At 39.4% G+C, this 19,782-nt stretch overlaps 1 protein-coding gene across 1 annotated transcript in view; it reads right to left on the bottom strand.

Moving 5' to 3' along the window:
- The window catches only part of Dnah3 (dynein axonemal heavy chain 3), a 205,173-nt gene that overhangs the window by 76,037 nt on the left and 109,354 nt on the right, over positions 1-19,782 (bottom strand). Inside the window, exons 35-40 of the mRNA XM_045143809.1 lie at positions 19,609-19,720; positions 16,410-16,651; positions 14,286-14,386; positions 12,555-12,660; positions 10,173-10,302; positions 2,514-2,759 (exon numbers count right to left, since the gene is read on the bottom strand). Coding sequence (XP_044999744.1) covers positions 2,514-2,759; positions 10,173-10,302; positions 12,555-12,660; positions 14,286-14,386; positions 16,410-16,651; positions 19,609-19,720 — 937 coding nt within the window. The remainder of the gene's footprint in view (positions 1-2,513; positions 2,760-10,172; positions 10,303-12,554; positions 12,661-14,285; positions 14,387-16,409; positions 16,652-19,608; positions 19,721-19,782) is intronic.

Raw genomic sequence — 19,782 nt, 5'->3', positions numbered from 1 at the left:
TTGAAGGATGCTATATAAGAAAAAATTACTGCAACTTATTAGTAATTATGACAAGACTTGCAAAATTCAAGATTAATATACAAAAGCCAGTTGATTTTAGCAATAAACCTAAAAGCACAAAAGTATTCACACTATCACAAAAAGAGAAAGACTTAGGTTTAAATGTAACAAAAATGTTCAAGATTACATACAAAAACTAGGAAATTAATCAAAGAGGTTTCACATAACTTGAGAGCAAACTCAAATACATGTTATATGCAGGACAACTCAAATTTATTAAGAATTCTCATTTTCTTAACTCAGGTATAATGCATAGAGTCAATACAATGCCATGAATGTCAGTAAGTTATTATATATGTTTGTTTGTGTGTGTGTGTGTGTGTGTGTGTGTGTGTGTGTGTGTGTGTGTGTGTGTAGAGAGAGAGAGAGAGAGAGACTTATTTTAAACTTTATATAGAAGGACAAAGGCCCAGGGTAACTAACACACTATTGAAGAATAAGGCTTGAGGAATGGCACTTTTCTCATCATTGTGACCAGAATACCTGGCACATACAATTTAAAGGAAGAAAAGTCTTGGGTGTTTTGGCTCATGGTTTCAGAGGGTACAGTCCATCCTGGTGGGAAAGGCATAGTGGAGGGGCTTTTGTGGCAGCAGGGGTTGCAGTACAACTCCTCTATGTGGGTAGGCTGGATAAAGAAGCAGAGCCCTGGACTTGAAGCAGGCTATGCTAAACCCCTCAAATGTCTGGTCTCAGTTACCCCTCACTCAGCCAGCCTGCACCTCCTAACGGTTCCCAAACATCTCAAAACAGTGCCACCACTTGGGGACTGGGTGTTTAAACACATCTTATCTTTGAAGGACATTTCGCAGTCATACCATAACAGACACTATCCAACTTCAAGTTTTACTATTATGCTATTATCAATGAAGAGAGAAAAGCTTTGGTAAAATAAAGACAAGCAGATCAATGAATCAGGATAGCATTGAAATAAACCCACTCAAACACAGGTGATATTTGACACAAGAGAAAACTGAACTCAACAGAGAAAAGCAGTCTTTCTACAATTGGTCTAGCAGCAGGTAGACATTTACATGCCTGCCAACAAAGCCTAGACATGTGTTTTGTGTCTTTCATATACACAGCTGATAATTCTAAATCTGAAACAGGAACTGTAAAACTTCCAGGGGCTGGAGAGATGGCTTAGTGATTAAAGCACATGCCTGCAAAGACTAAGGACCCAGGGTTAATTCCCCAAGACTCACGTAAGCCAGATGCACAAGGTGGTACATGCATCTGGAGTTCCTTTGCAGTGGCTGAAGGCCCTGGTGTGCCAATTCTCTGTCTCTCTTTTCTTTCTCTCTCAAATAAGTAAAACTAAAATATTTTTTGAAACTTCTAGAAAAAAACATGGGGGAAAAACTGAAGTGACTTCAAGTTTGGCAATAACTCTTTAAGTATAATATGTAAAGCATGGTCAGTGAAAGAAAATCATCAGTAAGTTTTGCTGCTCTCCAAAAGACACTGTTGAAAGGATGAAAAGATCAGCCACAGTCTGGGATAGTTTGTATTACACAGAGTGGGCTTGGTGTGCAGGAGAAGGGTGTGGGAGGTAGGGTACAGTGACACCTATGTGCTCATTCATTATTTTATTATCATGAAAAATTCCACATACAAAACTCACTGGAAATAGCTGTTCACCTCTGTACCCTTATTACATTAACCCATCTTATTGTTTTCAAAATATACTAGAATAAATTATAAATACTATATACTTCCTGCATAAAAATATTGCATTAACTACGGTTCAATATTTGCTTTTATTATTTTTACATAAACTTGTACACAATAAAATGCACACACTTGAAGCCAACATTCACTAAGTTTCAGAAAATACATATACTTGTATAACATGAATAATGACCTTAATATTTTTCTATTTTGTTATTTTCCATTTATTTCTATCATGTATTATAAATTTCATATAACTATGATGGTTAGAAAAACAGTAGAAGAAACTTCAGCACCTTTTTTTGTTTCTTAGTAAATGTAACATATCAAAGAATATTTGTAGCCATTAAAGTGATCATTTTGAAGGTTATATAGCAAAATTGGAAATACTTCAGTATAGTAGGTTATATTGATGATAAATATTATTAAAAAGAATCATATATGTACATGGAAGCCTAAAGAGAACAAGAAAAACAAAAGTGGAAACATTTCTTATTCTACTTGGGTAATGAAATTATGAATAAGTTTTTCAAAAACAACAGTCCCAAAACCCACATCACACTAAATAAACTCTCATACCATCTTTTTCTTATTAAAGCAATATCCTATAAGATCTGATTTTAGGACCAATCAGTATTTTATATACATGAGTTAACTCTGAAGTAATGCACTCACCTAATTCTCTTAGCTTTTACAAAGGGCTTACATAGTTCACAGATTTGGTTCAGCCTACACCACATGATTCACATTTATATTACAGGACTTAATACATGTGAAATTACCTCTTTCTGGGAAGATGTTGTTTTTGGTGAGTTTGACACTTTTGGGCCTTGGGTGGTTATCATCCATGCCCATGATCAGGTTGCGGAAAAACACATCAAATTTCCGTCTGCTGTCTCCATTGATGGTGCCAGCTATGGTCCACACCAAGGAAAAGAGGAACAGTCCTTGCAACCACAGAAAGATCTGTTGACTTGACAGCTCTTCCTGTAAGTCATTTTCTTCCTGTCCTGTTTTCTTAAGTTCATCTAAAAATGAAAAAAAAAAAGAGATAGAGAGAGCTTATTCAGGATAAAAATAGTGTGATGGATATAAAGATGTAAGTGGGTTGATTGTGCCTACAAAGACTCAAGAAGATGATTGATATTGGTAAGGTGTCCATCCCATGTAAGATAATTTATCATAGGATTCTTTTCTGTACTTTTTCTTATTTATATAAAAGCACAGAGATAAAGACAGAGAAGAAGAAAAACAGAGAGAGATAAATGGGAGTGCTAGGGCTTCCAGCCACTGCAAACTCCAGATGTACGTGCCACTTTGTGTATGTGGCTTTATATAGGTACTGGGGAATTGAACCTGGGCCACTAGGCAAGCAAGCGCCTGAACCATCTCTTGAGCCTCATAGAATTCTCTCTCTCTCTCTCTCTCTCTCTTTTTTTTTTTTTTTTTTTTTTTTGAGGTAGGGTCTCACTCTAGCTCAGGCTGGCCTGGAATTCACCATGTACTCTCAGGGTGGCCTCAAACTCATGGAGATCCTCCTACTTCTGCCTCCTGAGCACTAGGATTAAAGGTGTGCACCACCACACCTGGCTTAGAATTCTTTTATTGTGGTTAAACACACATGCCATAAAAATCTGACATTTACCATTTCAAGCACACAGTTCACTGGCATTAAGTACATTTGCATGTGTGACCATCACTACAACTTAAATCCAGAATTTTTTTTTTTTGAGGCAGGGTCTCACTCTAGCCCAGGATGACCTAGAATTCACTCTGTAGTCTCCAGGCTGGCCTTGCGCATATGGAGACCCTCCTACTTTAGCTTCCAGATCAAAGGCATGCACCACAATGTCCAGCCATATTCAGAATTGTTTTTAAATTTTATTTATTTATTTATTTGGGAGAAAGAGGAAAGCAGAGAGAGAGAATGGGCATACCAGGGCCTCCAGCCACTGCAAACGAGCTCCAAATGCATGTGCCCGCTTGTGTGTTGGCTTTACATTGGCACTGGGTCTTGTAGCTATGCAGGCCAGCACCATAACTACTAAACCATCTCTCCAGCCCCTCACATCCAGAATTCTTAATCTTGCAGAATTGAAACTTGGAACCCATTAAACAGTAATTTTCCCTTCATCCCTTTCCTGTAGCCAGTACTCTATATTCTGTCTGTATGTTACAGTAGGCACACTGTAGAAGTCAGTCATTTTGTGACTGGCTTATTTCACTTAGCATACTGTCTTCAGGGGTTCGTCCATGCTATAGCATGTGTCAGAATTCCCTTCCTTTTAAAGACTGAATTGTTCCATTGTGTGATTATGCCATAATTTATTTATTCACTCATCTGTTGGTGGACTTTTGGATGGAGGCAACAACCTAGATGAGCCCCTGCTTTCAATTATTTGGGATATATATATTGAGACCATATGGTAAGTTTGTGGTTCCTTTTTAAAGACACTACCCAAATATTTTCCATACAAGTTGTGCCATTTTAAGTTTCCACCCACATTCCATAATTTTTATAAGAGCTCCAATTTCTTTACACACTCACAAATACCTGTTATTTTCCGTGTCTTTGATTTGCAGCCATCATGATAGGTGTGAGGTGGTAACAATACCATTGTGGTTGGCTTTGGTTTGCTTTTCCCTAGTGATAAGTGATGTTAAGACTTTCCACATGCTTCCTGGCCATTTGCATAACTTTTTTGGAGAAGTGTCTATTTAATTCTTCTACCCAGTTTTGCATTGTTAATGCATTTGTAATATATTGGGCTGAATCTTAGTGGCTCTCTCTATATTGTAGATATTAAATCCTTATCAAAATATAATTTGAAAACATCTTCCTTGGTTCTGTGTGCCTACCTTTTTACTCTATTGGCAATACGTTTTGATATATTAAGATTTTCTTTTTTTTTTTTTTTAAGGTAGTGTCTCTCTCTAGCCCAGAATGGCCTGGAATTCATTATGTAGTCTCAGGTGTGGCCTCAAACTCATGGTAATCCTCCTACCTCTGTCTCCTGAGTTCCAGGATTAAAGGCGTATGCCACCATGCCCAGCCAAGATTTTAATTTTTGATGAAGTACAATGTATTTATTTTTACCTTTTTGTAGACCATGTCTTTGGTGCCACATCCAAGAAATAATTGCCAAATTTAGTGTTATGTGCTTTTTGTCTTATATTTTCTTTTCAAATTTTTAGTTTTTCTCTGTTTATGTCTTACCCATTTTGAATTTATTTAGTTTGTAATATTAGGTAAGGAACCAAAGTCATTCTTTTGTATGTGAATATCTGGTTTTCTCAGCATTGAAAATATTGTCTTTTCCCCATTGTATGGTCTTAGTTCATATATTGTCAAAACAGTTTGGCAAGTATAGGGTCAAAACCATTTGGTCATTGTGAGGGTTAATACTGTCAACTCCACAGGATCTAGAATCACTTAGGATACAAATCTCTGGGCATGTCTGTGAGTTTCTAGAGAAACTGAAGTGGAAGACCTACTCTAACTGTGGATAGCACCATCCCAGGAGCTGGAATCCCCAGAATAAAAAAGAGCAAGTGATCTGAGCATCAGCATTCATCACTCTGCTGCCTGACTGAAAGTGACAAGCTACTCCCTGATCATGCTGCCATGTCTTCCCTAGTATGATGCCTTATATCCTCTTGAACTTTAAGTTGAAATAAACCTTTCCTTAAGTTGTTCTTTACAAGGTATTTTGTCATGACAGGGAATAACTAATAGTCATTTGTGAGAGGATTATCCTTTTCAGATTATTAATCTTTTATTTATTTTATATATCTATCATCTATTATCTATCATTTATCATCTCTCTCTCTCTCTCTCTCTCTCTCTCTCTCTCTGTGTGTGTGTGTGTGTGTGTGTGTGTGTGTGTGTGTGAGCACTAAGACCTCTTGCCACTGTAAACAACTATCAGACACTTGGGACACTTGGGACACTTTTTGTGTCTGGCTTAGGAATTAAACTCAGATCATCAGGCTTTGCTCAGAAATGTGTTTATCTTCCCAGCCTCCTTCAATTTTCAAGTTATCTTTGTATCATGAGGCAACTATTTATTAGTTCTAACAGTATTTTAAAATATATTCTATTTATTTATTATTTGAGAGAGAAAGATAGAGAGAGAGAGAGAGAATGAGCATGCCAGGGCCTCTAGCCACTGCAAATGAACTCCAGATGCATGTGCCCCTTGTGCATCTGGCTTAGGTGGGTCCTGGAGAATCGAACCAGGATCCTTTGGCTTTGCCAGCAAATGCCTTAACCACTAAGCCATTTCTCCAGCCCTCTAACAATATTTTTATGTGTGGAATCTTTAGTTGTTTTGTTTTTGAAGCAGGGTCTCACTTTCTAACCCAGACTCACTTTTTTAAAATTTATTTTTATTTATTTATTTTTAATATATTTTTAATTATTTATTTATTTATTTTAGAGCGACAGACACAGAGAGAAAGACAGCTAGAGGGAGAGAGAGAGAGAATGGGCGCGCCAGGGCTTCCAGCCTCTGCAAACGAACTCCAGATGCGTGCGCCCCCTTGTGCATCTGGCTAATGTGGGACCTGGGGAACCGAGCCTCAAACCAGGGTCCTTAGGCTTCACAGGCAAGTGCTTAACTGCTAAGCCATCTCTCCAGCCCCCAGACTCACTTTTACCTTACTGCAATCCTCCCATTTCACCTTCCCAAATACTGGGACTAAAGACCTAGTTTACATCACACCCAGGTTAGAGAATTTTATCTATATATCATCTACAAATAGGTAAGTTTACTTTTTCCTTTCCATGGTTCCATTTTTTTGTTGTTGTTGTTGCTGCTGCTGCTGCTGTTGCTGTTTTTTTGTTTGTGGAGGCAGGGTCTCACTATAGCACAGGCTGACCTGGAATTCACTCTATTGAGACCTAGAACTCATGGGAATCCTCCTACCTCTGCCTCCCGAGTGCTGGGATTAAAGGTGTGCACCACCACGCCCAGCACTATTGCTTATCCTTGCTATGTTCCTGATTAAGAGGAAAAGCTTTCAGTCACTCATGTTGAGCATGTAACTTTCTCAAGAGTGGCTTTTATTAAAATAAGGCAGTTTCATTTTGTTTGTTTGTTCATTTTCTTGTTTCTTTTGAGCTATCTCTGTACTGGGCAGTATACTCATGTATAAACTTAAAATCTTTTCAGATTTATCTGAGGTTACATTCTTCCTTGGATACATGTACAGATTTTCCAAGTTATTTTGTATACATAGCTATTTTTGAGTGACCTGCTAGTCCTTAAATATCTGATTCCTAAAAGTGGAAAATGAGAAAAATAACAGGGTAAAAATCATTGAGACTTTACATTTTTCAGATATCAGTTCATTCCCAGGTTATGGGGCTTATAGTCATGAGGCAGAAGGACAGACTACGGCAGCTAATGCTATAATCAAAGCAGCCACTATATGGATTCTTGATATTAGAAGAGCAAGGTCCTTATTGTTTATCCTGGCTCCCACAGTCTATGTAAGCTACTACTGGGACATGTGTATAATTCCCTCCATACCTTGAGGAACTGGGGAAGGTGATCAGCTTCCTGCCAAAAACTGAAAATGAGCAAAATTAATTGCAATTGACTATCTAAACCTTCCTCTGAAAATCCCAAGCCTTGGAATAGGCTAAAGATTTTTGAAACAGTTAAATTAGACAGATTCTGCTAGTATAATTGCTTTCCAGATGGGAGATTGATTTCTGATGCTTCCTACTCTATCATAATAACAGAAGAATCCTCATCCATATACACCTTTCTTTAACTTGAATAACAAACTTATGAAAGAAGCATGATTTTCTATGTTATCAAGGTGTCAACAGAGGCTCAAAAAGTTCATGAGTTACATAGATTAGACACAATGAAGCTAAATGTGAAATAAGACTTGGTTCACTCTCAAGCTCAAGCTCTTTAACACTTCTCCAGTGCCCCTCAAAACTTTAATGTGCAAAGGGATGTGTAAGATTATAGATTATGATTCCAGTGGGCCAGGATTCCCCCTTTCTAATGAACTCCCAGATGATGAAATTTTGGGTTTTTTTCTGAAATATTTCTTATCAGTGCTACATTTTGTTTTGCTCTCTCTCTCTCTCTCTCTCTTTCTGTGTGTGTGTGTGTTATGTATGTTCATATGTGTGTGGGTGAGTACGTGTATGTACACATATGTATGCATAAGTGTGGAGGCCAGAGGTCATTGTTGGATGTCTTAATTGATTGCTTTGCAAGTTGCTTTTTGCAACAGGATCTCTCACTTAACCCAGAGCTCAACCACTGACTCTGACAAGCTAGGTAACAAGGAGTCAGGATCCTACTTTTTTCTCCCCAGAGCTGGAATTATAGGTACACTGTCATGCACAGAATTTTTATGTGTATGCTGAGAATCTGAACTCAGATACTCATGCTTGCATAGCAAACACTTTATCTGCTGAGCACCTCCCTGGACCCGCATCATTGCTACTTTGAGTTACTAAGGCTGTGGTAGTGGGATGTTGCCCTCTTATAGGTAAAACAATAAGCCCAAAATAGAACCTAACAATTAAGTAAGGGTTATCTTTCTTCTCTTCTTCCATCAGATACCTTTCCCCACACTGAAGCTGCCTCTGGATACCTGGAACCTGTTGCACTTGAACACTTGAGCTTTCTAGCTTTGGTCCCTGCAGCCTGTTCACTCCTCAGAGAACAAAGGAGTATTTGATGTCCTCTTCAGGAACAGAAAACTACTACCAGGTAAACATCATAGTAAGTGTTATAGGTGAGATTCACCAATGGTTGCTAACATTGGTGGGTATTTTTCTGAGGAAAAGTAGGACATTTGTATAGTTTCCAGATATATATATATATATTTTTAATTTTTATTTATTTATTTGAGAGCGACAGACACAGAGAGAAAGACAGATAGAGGGAGAGAGAGAGAATGGGCGCGCCAGGGCTTCCAGCCTCTGCAAACGAACTCCAGACACGTGCGCCCCCTTGTGCATCTGGCTAATGTGGGACTTGGGGAACCGAGCCTCGAACCGGGGTCCTTAGGCTTCACAGGCAAGCGCTTAACCGCTAAGCCATCTCTCCAGCCCAGTTTCCAGATATATTTTCCCAGATGTGTTGTATATGATATCCAGATAAAATAGAAATGTGACAGTGGAGAAACGTGACTTTGATAAAAGTTATTAGTAATAAGACATATGCACATATCACTAGTTTTGCATTCTTACTAAAGATACATGACTTCAATTTAATGCTTATCAAGTAATGAGGCTATCAAAAACATGGTTTATTTCTGGGGAAAGTCCTAAGTTTTAATTTTTGACAACTGAAATATTTAGAAATTTGAAATACTTAGAAATACTATTAACAATGTTACATTTTTATTTATATTTATAATACTCTTGAGAAAAAAAAGCAGAGAAAATATGTTTATGTATAAAAAGTTGCGAAGAAGATTCTTCTTGAGTTTGATCTCTGAGCCATCTTAGAAAAGAAATGGCATACAATAAAAGTTCTCCAAGTACACAAGTATATATATATTTTTTTGTTTTTGCAGTAGATTTCAGTAAAATCTGATTTAAGTGAAAACAGTTATAGATATATATGATTGTACCTTGGGAAGTGCATAAATCACAGAGCCATTGTTTAAATGTCCTAAAGAAGGCTCCTACTTTTGGAAACTAATATGATTAATTCTCTTCTATTGTACTTATATATTTTCTTAAATTATACACACACAATATATATGTATGTATTCATATATATATATGAACTCCTGGGGTCCTTATGTGGCTCCTAGGGAACTGAATCTTGGTACTTTTGCTTTGCAGGCAACTTGGAAAAACTATAAATAGATAAATACATATATGTGTGTGTGTGTATGTGTGTGTATATATATATATATATATATATATATATATAGTTTTTCCAAGAAGGTTTTTGGTCTTACCCAAGCTGATCTGGAACTCGCTCTGTAGCCTCAGGCTGGTCTTGGACTAAAGGCAATCTTCCCACCTCAGCCTTCTCAGTACTGAGATTACAGGCATATACCACTACATCTAGTTAAACTTATGTTTTTACAGTGTAGGTTTTCTTAACAAGTCAACACCTTTCTTTTTCAAAATATTTTTTCCAATAAATTGTATAATCTATCTCTTGCTGGGATATCCTAATGAGGAGAAAAGGGTCAGGAATTGTTACTGCCATTGTGTGGGTAAGGACCTTAGTGAGGGAAGGAAGGACGGGATGATTTTCACAGTAGCAACGACAAATCAAAATACACAAATTCTTTCCATGAAACTCCATTCTCTATAATTCAAAGGCTTGTCTGTTCATGGCAAACTGCCAGTCCCATTGTAACCCAAGGAGAGCAAAGGAGAGATGAGAGCAGAAACAAGAGCCAAGGCAAGCTCCCATGTGGTTAGGAGTCGTGGTGGCACTTACCAAGTAGAGAAGAGTACAGACGCATCATTGAGAAGGCAAGGTGGATGGGAGATGTTTGGACCACAAACTTGCAATGAAACCGATTAAAATCCAGGCAGGGCTGGACAAGCCACATGAACATGTCATTGACCTGAGAGTAGAAAGCTATGTGAGATTATGAAGACCTCTTTGTGCACATCAGGAGGCTGGAGGTGCTGGTAGTATAGTTTCAAAATTTATTTATTTCAGGGATGGAGAGATGGCTCAGCAGTTAAAGGCACTTGTTTGCAAAGCTTGATGGTCTGGGTTCAATTCCCCATCACCCACATAAAACCAGATGCAAAAAGCAGCACATGCATTTGGTCATTTGCAGTAGCAGATGGCCTTGATGTGTCCTCATTCTCTATCTCTCTCTCTCTGGCTGTCTGCCTCTTTGTCTCTCTTTCTCAATAAATAAATATTTTAAAAATTATTTATTTCAGGGCAGAGCATGGTGATGCACACCTTTAATCCCAGCACTCGGGAGGCAGAGGTAGGAGGATCGCCATGAGTTCGAGGCCACCCTGAGACTACATAGTGAATTCCAGGTCAGCCTGAGCTAGTGTGAAACCCTACCTTGAAAAAGAAAAATTATTTATTTATTCCAAATGCCAAATTTTTATCTTTTCTTGGGCCACCCGTTCAATGCTCTCTCATGTTGGTCTGCAGTATCAAGCCATAGTTCCTAGTATGCCATGTGCTCAACAGGGCAAGCAAACACAGTGAACAGTGTTGCTAAGCTATGGTGTTTGGTAAATTAGATGAGTTATAGGCATTTTCAATTTATGTCATTTTCAAAGTACAGAGAGTTTGTTGAAATATCTCCTGTCTTAAGTGGAAGCACATTTGATGAACAACAATAGCAACAACAAAAATTGAGCCTCTCTACTAAGTGCATTGTGGTAACAGTATTGAGGATAAATGATGGACAGGAGAGATAAGACCCCAGTAGAATACAATCTGAGGAAATAAGGAAGACAAACAATAACCAAAAAAGAAAATAATTCGATAAAATTCTAATAAATCATGAAAAATGTTAGCAGAAAACAAATTAAAGTGTTACAATGAGTCTTAAATTGGGTGGTCTGGGAAGGCAGAAGACTTTTATGCTGGGACTATCTGGACAAGATATCCAGTATGATGAAGGTATAAAGGTACAAATGCTTTAAGGTGCTAATAACCGGGGTTTTCTTTTATAAAATATTTTTCTATTATTTATTGATTTGAGAGGGAGAGAGATAAAGGCAAAATATATATAGAGAGAGAGCCCTGATAAGAGATAAGACACTTGCCAAGGACACTGTGGATTCCTGAAGGACTCGATGGGCATGGGGTGTAGCAATTTTGCACAGTCGTGTGTGTGTGTGTACACCTGCACAGGCACTATGTGTAGGTTGATGTGATGTGGACATGCACAAATACATTTGGCTATACACATTTCACTTAGCTGTACATGGTGACAGACATTGGGCCATCCTACATAATACCCCAGCCTATTTCTATAGTGAGATAGAATACAACTTCTTTGACTTTCTCTTTGAAATACTTTCCCAAGGATGTTCACTCTGGCAAGGAAGAATAAGAGGCACCATAGATATAGGCTCTCTATCCTTACTTCACTGATCTGACAGTGTGCTCAGGTACCCACATAACCTGAAACTGCCCACCCATGATGAGGGAAAGGAAATGGTTACTCAGTTACTTGTCAGATCCATAAGAAGAACATTTCTAGCTGTTTCAGCTTCCTCCTGGTGGGAGTTGCGAAGGGCAAGTCACAGGGGTGGGGAATGAACACACAAAGGGATACAGTCATCGCTCTTCTTTTCTTCTTCCTTTTTTTTTTTTTTTTTCTTGAGGTAGGGTTTTGCTTCAGCCCAGGCTGACCTGGAATTTACTATGTAGACTTAAGGCTGGCCTTAGACTCACAGTGTTCCTCTTACCTCTGCCTCCTGAGTGCTGGATTAAAAGCATGTGCCACCATGTCTGGTGAAACAGTCTTCCTAAGGTGTTCCGTCTCTAGAGGTATGTCTAAATACATGTCTAGTTGTAGGATGGTGGGTGAAGGGATGACATTGCAGCCACCATCAAGAACTTTCCTTCACACAGAGGTTCTCTACTTTGGACACAGTCTTGCTCAGGTGGATTAGGAAGAAGTTTACTGGAGCATCTGTTCTCCACCACATGAGGAAGACAGCTGGGAAACAGGACAAACATCCAGAAAACAAAATAATGGGACACTTAGAACTCTCCCTGCTTCTTCTCGCCTCCTGGAACTATGGGCAAAGATGTGCCTACAAGGTCCTTTAGATGAACATGAACTGGGGGTGGGATGGAGAGGGCGCAAAGAGAGACTCAGGTTCTTACCAATTCCTTGTGCTCCTGGGTGAGACTAGTGGGCAGGGTGTCCATGTATGAGTCCTTTAGGGGCTTCCAGCCTAGCTGGTGGGCCTCCATGTAGATCATCCCACACCTAAAAGCACAAACAGATGGTCAAGCTTGGCATGTGCATGTCAGTAAGGCCTGCTAACAGTTGTTGATCATTGGCAGTATGCCATGTACTACACCAGATCTTAGTGGATCTTTCTGATAACCTTCATCTAATCATACGATCTCATCCTATTTTCCTAAGTTAACCACCACCCACCTACTGGATTAATAAAACATCATGAATCATGAGTTCTTTCCTTCTTAGTTGTAAAGCATTTTATATGTTACTGAAATATAGATATGTGTATGTGACGTCTCCCTCTCTCCCTCTCCTTCCCTCTCTCTCATATGGTGTGAATCTAAAATGTCCCCCTGATACCCTCGTGTTTTTGACTAGTCAATCCCCAGCTGGTGGTATTATTTGGGGGAGGCTGTGAAATAATTAGAAGGTGTGGCATGTTGGTGGAAATAGGTGACTAGGGGTGGGCTTTGGATGGTAGTGGCCTTGCCCCTAGGTCCTGCCTTGCTTTCCCTTCCTGATTCACCATGGTTAAAGTGCTACACCATTCCTCCATAGCCTTGGTGACACACATGCATGCAGACACCATTCTTTTCTTTTCCCTTCCTTTCTGTTTTTGAGACAGGGTTTCACTGTGTAGTCCAGTCTGACCTGGAAGTCACTACATAGACTTGATGGTAATCTGCCTGCCTCAGCTTTCTACATGCTGAAGTAACAGGTATGAGATAATAGGTAACCAACATTTTACTTGATTTTTAACAATTCAACAGGGTAGCATACTGTAAGCAATATTTGAGGTTTACTTTATACATAATATTCCAAATATTTTATCCTTAATATATTTACTAAGATTTGTTGTCATTTTAGTTATCTTGCAATATATATTATAATTTCTGATGTTATACCTTATTAAATCATGCCTCTTCGTGAACTTTTTAGATATTTTTAAGTTTGTGGTATTGGGAGGTATGCTTCTATGTATATTCTCTGACAAGCAAAATCCTCTTCTGGGCATGTACTTAGGGAAATACAACACCTGGTAAATAAGCCTAGATTATTCCATCCACCTGCAGGGATGTGTGCATCCTTACAGGTAGGTGCATACATAAGGCATACATGCACATGCACACATGCACACAGTCTTGCTCAGGACACTATGAAATTCAGAAATGGACAAGCAAATCCTATCACTTGTAGCTGAGCCTCAGTTTTCCCACATGTAAAGTGAAAAGATTAGCTCGTCAAAGAGGAGGATTGCAACAAACATACATGCCAGGCTAGCTTGCTTCTGGACACCACATTGGAGCTTTATAACTAAGTGTTATTGTCCTTTCGGTTTTCCTATGCTGAAACATTGCAAAGGCTTGCGGTGCAGCTCAGTGACACAGCACTTGACTAGCATCCTTGAAGCCGCAGGCTCGCTACTTAAGAAGTGCTGAGTTGCAGGCAAATGAAGCCTAAGCCTCAAGAGATAATGCCAAATTCTTTTCCAAAGTGTCTGCTTGGCTTTAGGTTCCCCATAGCTGTGTGACTTGGTGTGGGCTATAGGACAGGTCCAAGTGAACAATGAATAGCATGGACAGTCACATTGGTGGATCTTTTTGAGTTTCCCTTTGCTTAGGGTCAGGTGACAGCACAGTCTGCCTCACCTGCTCACGGTGGCCGGGGAGGCCTGCTCCAGGTCTGCCGGCTCAAAGATCAGGCTCATCTTGGGGCTCATCTGTATGATCTCACCACTCATTAAACATAGCTGTAGGTACAAAACAGAGTGATGAGCAAGGGGTTAAGTTCTGTCTGTAAGTGAAGGTCTTTGAGGACACAACTGGGTTAAATCTCACAAATGTTTTAAGTACTGACTGTCTACCAGGCACCATTCTAAGTGCATAGGATCAAATAGACAAAAGTTTCTGTTCTCTGGGGGTTTATGTTCAACCTTAAGGAGACAAATGGTAAGCAAAATATATAGAATATAAAATAATGAAAATTCTGTGGCTGTAATGTGACTTATACCCAGCACCAAGAAGAACTGTTATAAAAATTCCTTAATTATGACTCTCTTTAAGCTTTGTTGTTTGCTTACAGAACTGAGGATGGAATACAGGGCCCTGCCCAGGACAGGCAAGTCATCTATCAATGTGTGACATCTCTAGCCCTTTCTCTTGATGCTTGTTTGCTTGCTTGCTTACTTGCTTTCTTTCTTTTTCAAGGTAGGGTTGTCACTCTAGCTCAGGCTGACCTGGAATTCATTATATAGTCTCAGGGTGGCCTCGAAGTCATGGCGATCCTCCTATCTCTGCCTCCTGAGTGCTGGGATTAAAAACATGCGCCACCACACCAAGCTATAATTTTTTTATTTACATTTATTTTTTTTTTGAGAGAGAGAGAGAGAAAGAGGCAGATAGAGAGAGAGTACGGGTGTGCCAGGGTCTCCAACCAATGTAAATGAACTCCAGATGCATGTGCCACCTTGTGCATCTGGCTTACATGCATCCTGGGGAATTAAGCCTGAGTCCTTTGGGTTTGCAGGCAAGTGCCTTAACCACTAAGCCATATCTCCAGTCCTTCTAGATGCTTTCAATCTCACAACCAGCTGGTACATTTGTACAATGAGTTTATATGGTATAGCCCATATCACATAAAAATTTCTATTTTATATGTTATATAACAAAAATTGTACACATGCTATGATTAGTGTACATGTATAATTTAGATAATTAGAACTTTTGTTGCTAAGAATGATTCACTCTTAGTCTTATGAAACTTACAGTTTGAAAACAAATTGTGATTTTATAGTGATTTATATTCAGTATAAGAATTCTTTGAAATAGTGATGCATTTCATTTTATTATCATTTTAATAGATGGTTGTATAGCCCTGGATATATACCAGGCACTACTGTAAGTTAGTGGAGAAGCCATGTTCTATGTGAACTAGTTACCCCAACTGAAGGCACAGACCTGAAGAATCACCCAACTAAATGCTCTCAGTATTTTCAATCCATGATATCATGAAAAACCCAGCCGTTCCAAGCCATTATTAGGGCAGTTGACTATAGAGCAAGTAATCTCCAAACTACACTTATAGTACTAGCTCGCTTAATCATCAGCAATCCTATTTTATGATATTCAGAACTTGGTGCATGCTAGAAAAGTACTGCACAGCACCCTAGGAGTTCAGTCTGAGGATAACACTGAGGTATTTGGGGGGCTTTATTTTTTGAGGTAGGGTCTCACTTTGGCCCAGGCTGATCTGGCACTCACTCTGTAGTTCCAGGGTGGTCTTGAACTCATAGTGATCCTCCTACCCCTGCCTCCCAAGTTCTGGATTAAAAGGTGTGTGCCACCATACTAGGCTTCAGAATTGATTTTTAAAAAATTTTATTTATGTGTTTATTTATTTGAGAAAGGGAAAGAGGGAGAGAGAGAAAATGAATGTTCCAGGGCCTTTAGCTGCTGCAAATGAATTCCAGATGCATGTGCCACCTTGTGCATTTGTCTTAAATGGGTCCTGGAGAATCAAACCTGTGTCCTTTGGCTTTGCAGGCAAATGCCTTAATCCCATCTCTCCAGCCCCAGCATTGACATTTTTAACCTGTGAAACACCGTCTCTAGCCACACCCAGAATCCTGACTACAAGGACAAGCAGAAGCATAATTCTATTATTCTTGGGTGGGACATTGATTCTCATTTAAAGATGCATACCATATAGTTTTGATTATTCACATCAGCAAGATTTTATTCCTCCCCTGAATAAGTGATGGAGTTAGTAGCTACCTTTTTATTGTCATCCAGAACAGTGTTCATATTTTCAATCCAAACAGCATCCACCGGCCCATCAAATATAATCCACTTGCGTTCATCAGACATGGAAGATGCTTGCTCCCGGAAAGCATTGGCTAGGACACCATCCGTCCACTCATGGCTCACTGCATCAAAGCACCCATATAGTTGCCCCATTGTGATGGCCTTGGGGTTGATGACCTTGAACTCCACAGCAAACTCATCCATTTGGTTGGCTGGGTGAGAAATTCCGACAAGTTACAAAGGCACTGGTGGACAAGAGACAAGGTCATCCCAAAGACCTTGAATATGCAATTTATCTAAGAGTCTTTACAAAATTTATAAAGATTAAAGATATCATATAGACTATACATTAAATGTTCAGTTATCAGTCATTAATTTTTCTACCATATTTTCTTCTGTGTTTTATTTCTTATTTCAAGCAAGTGTCCTTAACTTCTGAGTCATCTTCCCAGCCCTTTCATGCCTGATTTCAAATTGGGAAAGTGTGTTAGACAGATTGAGAACCAAGGAAATTTGACTTGGCCTAAAAATCCTAAGCATTAGAGGACAGAGATATCATTTCATCAGCTCTCCTTATAGGTCTGGGGTGACAGCCACCCTATGAACCTTAGCTGTGGCCTGGGATAATGAAACTGCTGATAGGTAAAAAGATTCTGGAAGAGATGGTCATTACTTTTCTCTTTATGAAGGGCTGGTTAAGCTCTGCAATCTTCTTTCCCCATGGCTCAGTAACATTTGTTCTCAAGAAATACATACTACTGGTATATCAGGTCTCAACTGTAATATTTGGACTGATGGATGGTACAGCATGTATATTTAACAATAGAAAATATGACACTTTTAAATTATCTCTTTATTTTTGTGTTTTAAAAAGATTTTGCTTATTTTTTTTAATATTTTATTTTTATTTATTTATTTGACAGAGAAAGAGAGAGGGAGAGAACGGACGTGCCAGGGCCTCCAGCCACTGCAAACAAACTCCAGACACGTGCGCCCCCTTGTGCATCTGGTTTACGTGGGTCCTGGGGAACTGAACCTGGGTCCTTTGGCTTTGCAGGCAAATGCTCTAACTGCTAAGCCATCCCTCCAGCCCGAGATTTTCTTATTTTTTAAGGAACTTTATTTACTTGACAGAGAGATAGAAGCAGATAGAGGGAGAGAGAATGGGCCTGCCAGGGCCTTCAGCTGCTGCACATGCACCACCCTTTGTATCTGGCTTTCGTGGGTACTGGGGAATTGAACCTGGGTCCTTTGGCTTTGCAGGCAAGCGCCTTAACTGCTAAGCCATCTCTTCAGTTCTGATTTGACTTATTTTTAATGTAACAAAATATGTGTGATACAAAATGTTCTATCTAGCCCCTGTGGAGCATACAGGTCAGTGGCATCGGGTACATTCATGTGATGTACGTCAGTCAGCACTGTTCACCCTCAGAACACTTTATCATTCTTGTGATCTTTAAATAAGGGATGGTTGGAGTACATGAGCCAGGCTGTAGATAAAGAGGAATTTCTGAAGAATCCTGAGGCAAAGACAATGGTATAATCCCCTTTTACTTCTTTAGTTGTTTAAACTTGTATTCAAATGCCAAAACTACTTACTGTATTAAATTTAAAATGCCTAAGCTGAGTTAATCACCAAATCAAGATCTCAAAAATCCAAAAGTAATTTAGTTATCAGAGTTCATCAGAAAGCAATTTCAGCTCTAGGTGTGGTGGTACACATCTGTAATCTCCCATTGGGAGACTAAGGCTGGGGAGTCATGAGTTTGAGATTCTATCTTAAAAAAAAAAAACAAAAAAAACTAGTTAATAGAGACAGTGGTAGACACTGAGGAGACTCAAAACTCAAAAGCAGAAAATGAGAAGCTGCCAAGAGCTCAACACTAAAGGAGACTTATAACACACCCTTCAAAGTTCAGAGAACCTTGTGGAAGAGGCAGCGGAAAAGAATGTCAGAACCACAGGGTGGGAAGGTGTATTGTGAGGCACTGTACTTCTGACACAAGCCCACTAGTACATTCATGACTCCACAGTGGTTACCAATAAACACCACCATTCAGGAGGACCCTTGGTGGAATGGTGGTGAGGAAGAATAAACAAAAGAGGATAACCTGATGGGAATACAATCAATTCACAGTATGTTCATATATTAAAGTTCCCAATAAAAGTTATTAAAATTTTTCAAAAAAAAACGCAAAATAAAATAGAGAAAAAACGACTTAATTGAAATGTTTACATAAACACATGTGCTTCTCAAAATCATGTTTACATATTACAGAGAAACAAACAAGGAAGAAAATCAAAATTGCTTATTTGGCAGTAAAGCAACTCCCATCTTTCGAGCTGGCACCATGTATTTATTTACATAATGTATTTCTCAAAATAACCACATTTTAGAGCTTGGAAGACAGAAAAGAAAGGTTTAGCCATTTGTCCAACTTTGAGTCTGATTCCAAAGAATTGCTCTTATCTTCTATCTTAAAAGGAAGGGAGGAAGGCTGGCAAGGAGAGAAGGAAGGAGTGAAGAAAAGCAGAAAGGGAAAGGGACAGGAAAGAAAACAAGTATAATAAAAGAAAGCATACAAGAGTCTGCACATGCTTATGAACTAATTTTGTTTAAGCAAGTGGCATGAGTTCCTCTCTCCTTGGGGAACCACTGAAGAAGCCAGTTATGTTCCTGAGAACATTACTCCAGCATTCATGACCTGCAAAGAAAGTCCCTTCTTTATTTATTTATTTATTTATTTATTTATTTATTTATTTATTTATTTATTTATTTGAGAGCGACAGACACAGAGAGAAAGACAGATAGAGGGAGAGAGAGAGAATGGGCACGCCAGGGCTTCCAGCCTCTGCAAATGAACTCCAGACACGTGCGCCCCCTTGTGCATCTGGCTAACGTGGGACCTGGGGAACCGAGCCTCGAACCGGGGTCCTTAGGCTTCACAGGCAAGTGCTTAACTGCTAAGCCTTCTCTCCAGCCCAGAAAGTCCCTTCTTACAAGTCACTCAATCCCATCCTTTGTTTTCTCCTGCAGACATATGCTCTGATTCTAGCTCAGACATCACCATCTAGGGCTGGCAAAACTCACAGCCTGGCCTAGTCTCCCTAGAACTAGGCAACTGTGTAGGGATTCTGGCCACCCTGGAAGACAGAGTGTGAGCTTTACCTGCATGCAAATCAGCCAAGGCTGCAGCCAGCACTTTATAAGCCGAGGTCTTGCCACCCATGGGGTCTCCAACAATCATGTAGCCATGTCTGACGAGCATCATCTCATAGATCTGGAAAGAGACATCATATAGGGACTTAAATCCTGGCACACCTCCTACACTGCAAGGGAGGA

This window comes from Jaculus jaculus, chromosome 2 (assembly GCF_020740685.1).
Source record: "Jaculus jaculus isolate mJacJac1 chromosome 2, mJacJac1.mat.Y.cur, whole genome shotgun sequence".
Taxonomy (NCBI): domain Eukaryota; kingdom Metazoa; phylum Chordata; class Mammalia; order Rodentia; family Dipodidae; genus Jaculus; species Jaculus jaculus.
Note: the sequence above shows the minus strand (reverse complement) of the source record. Positions and strands in the feature narration are given on the sequence as shown.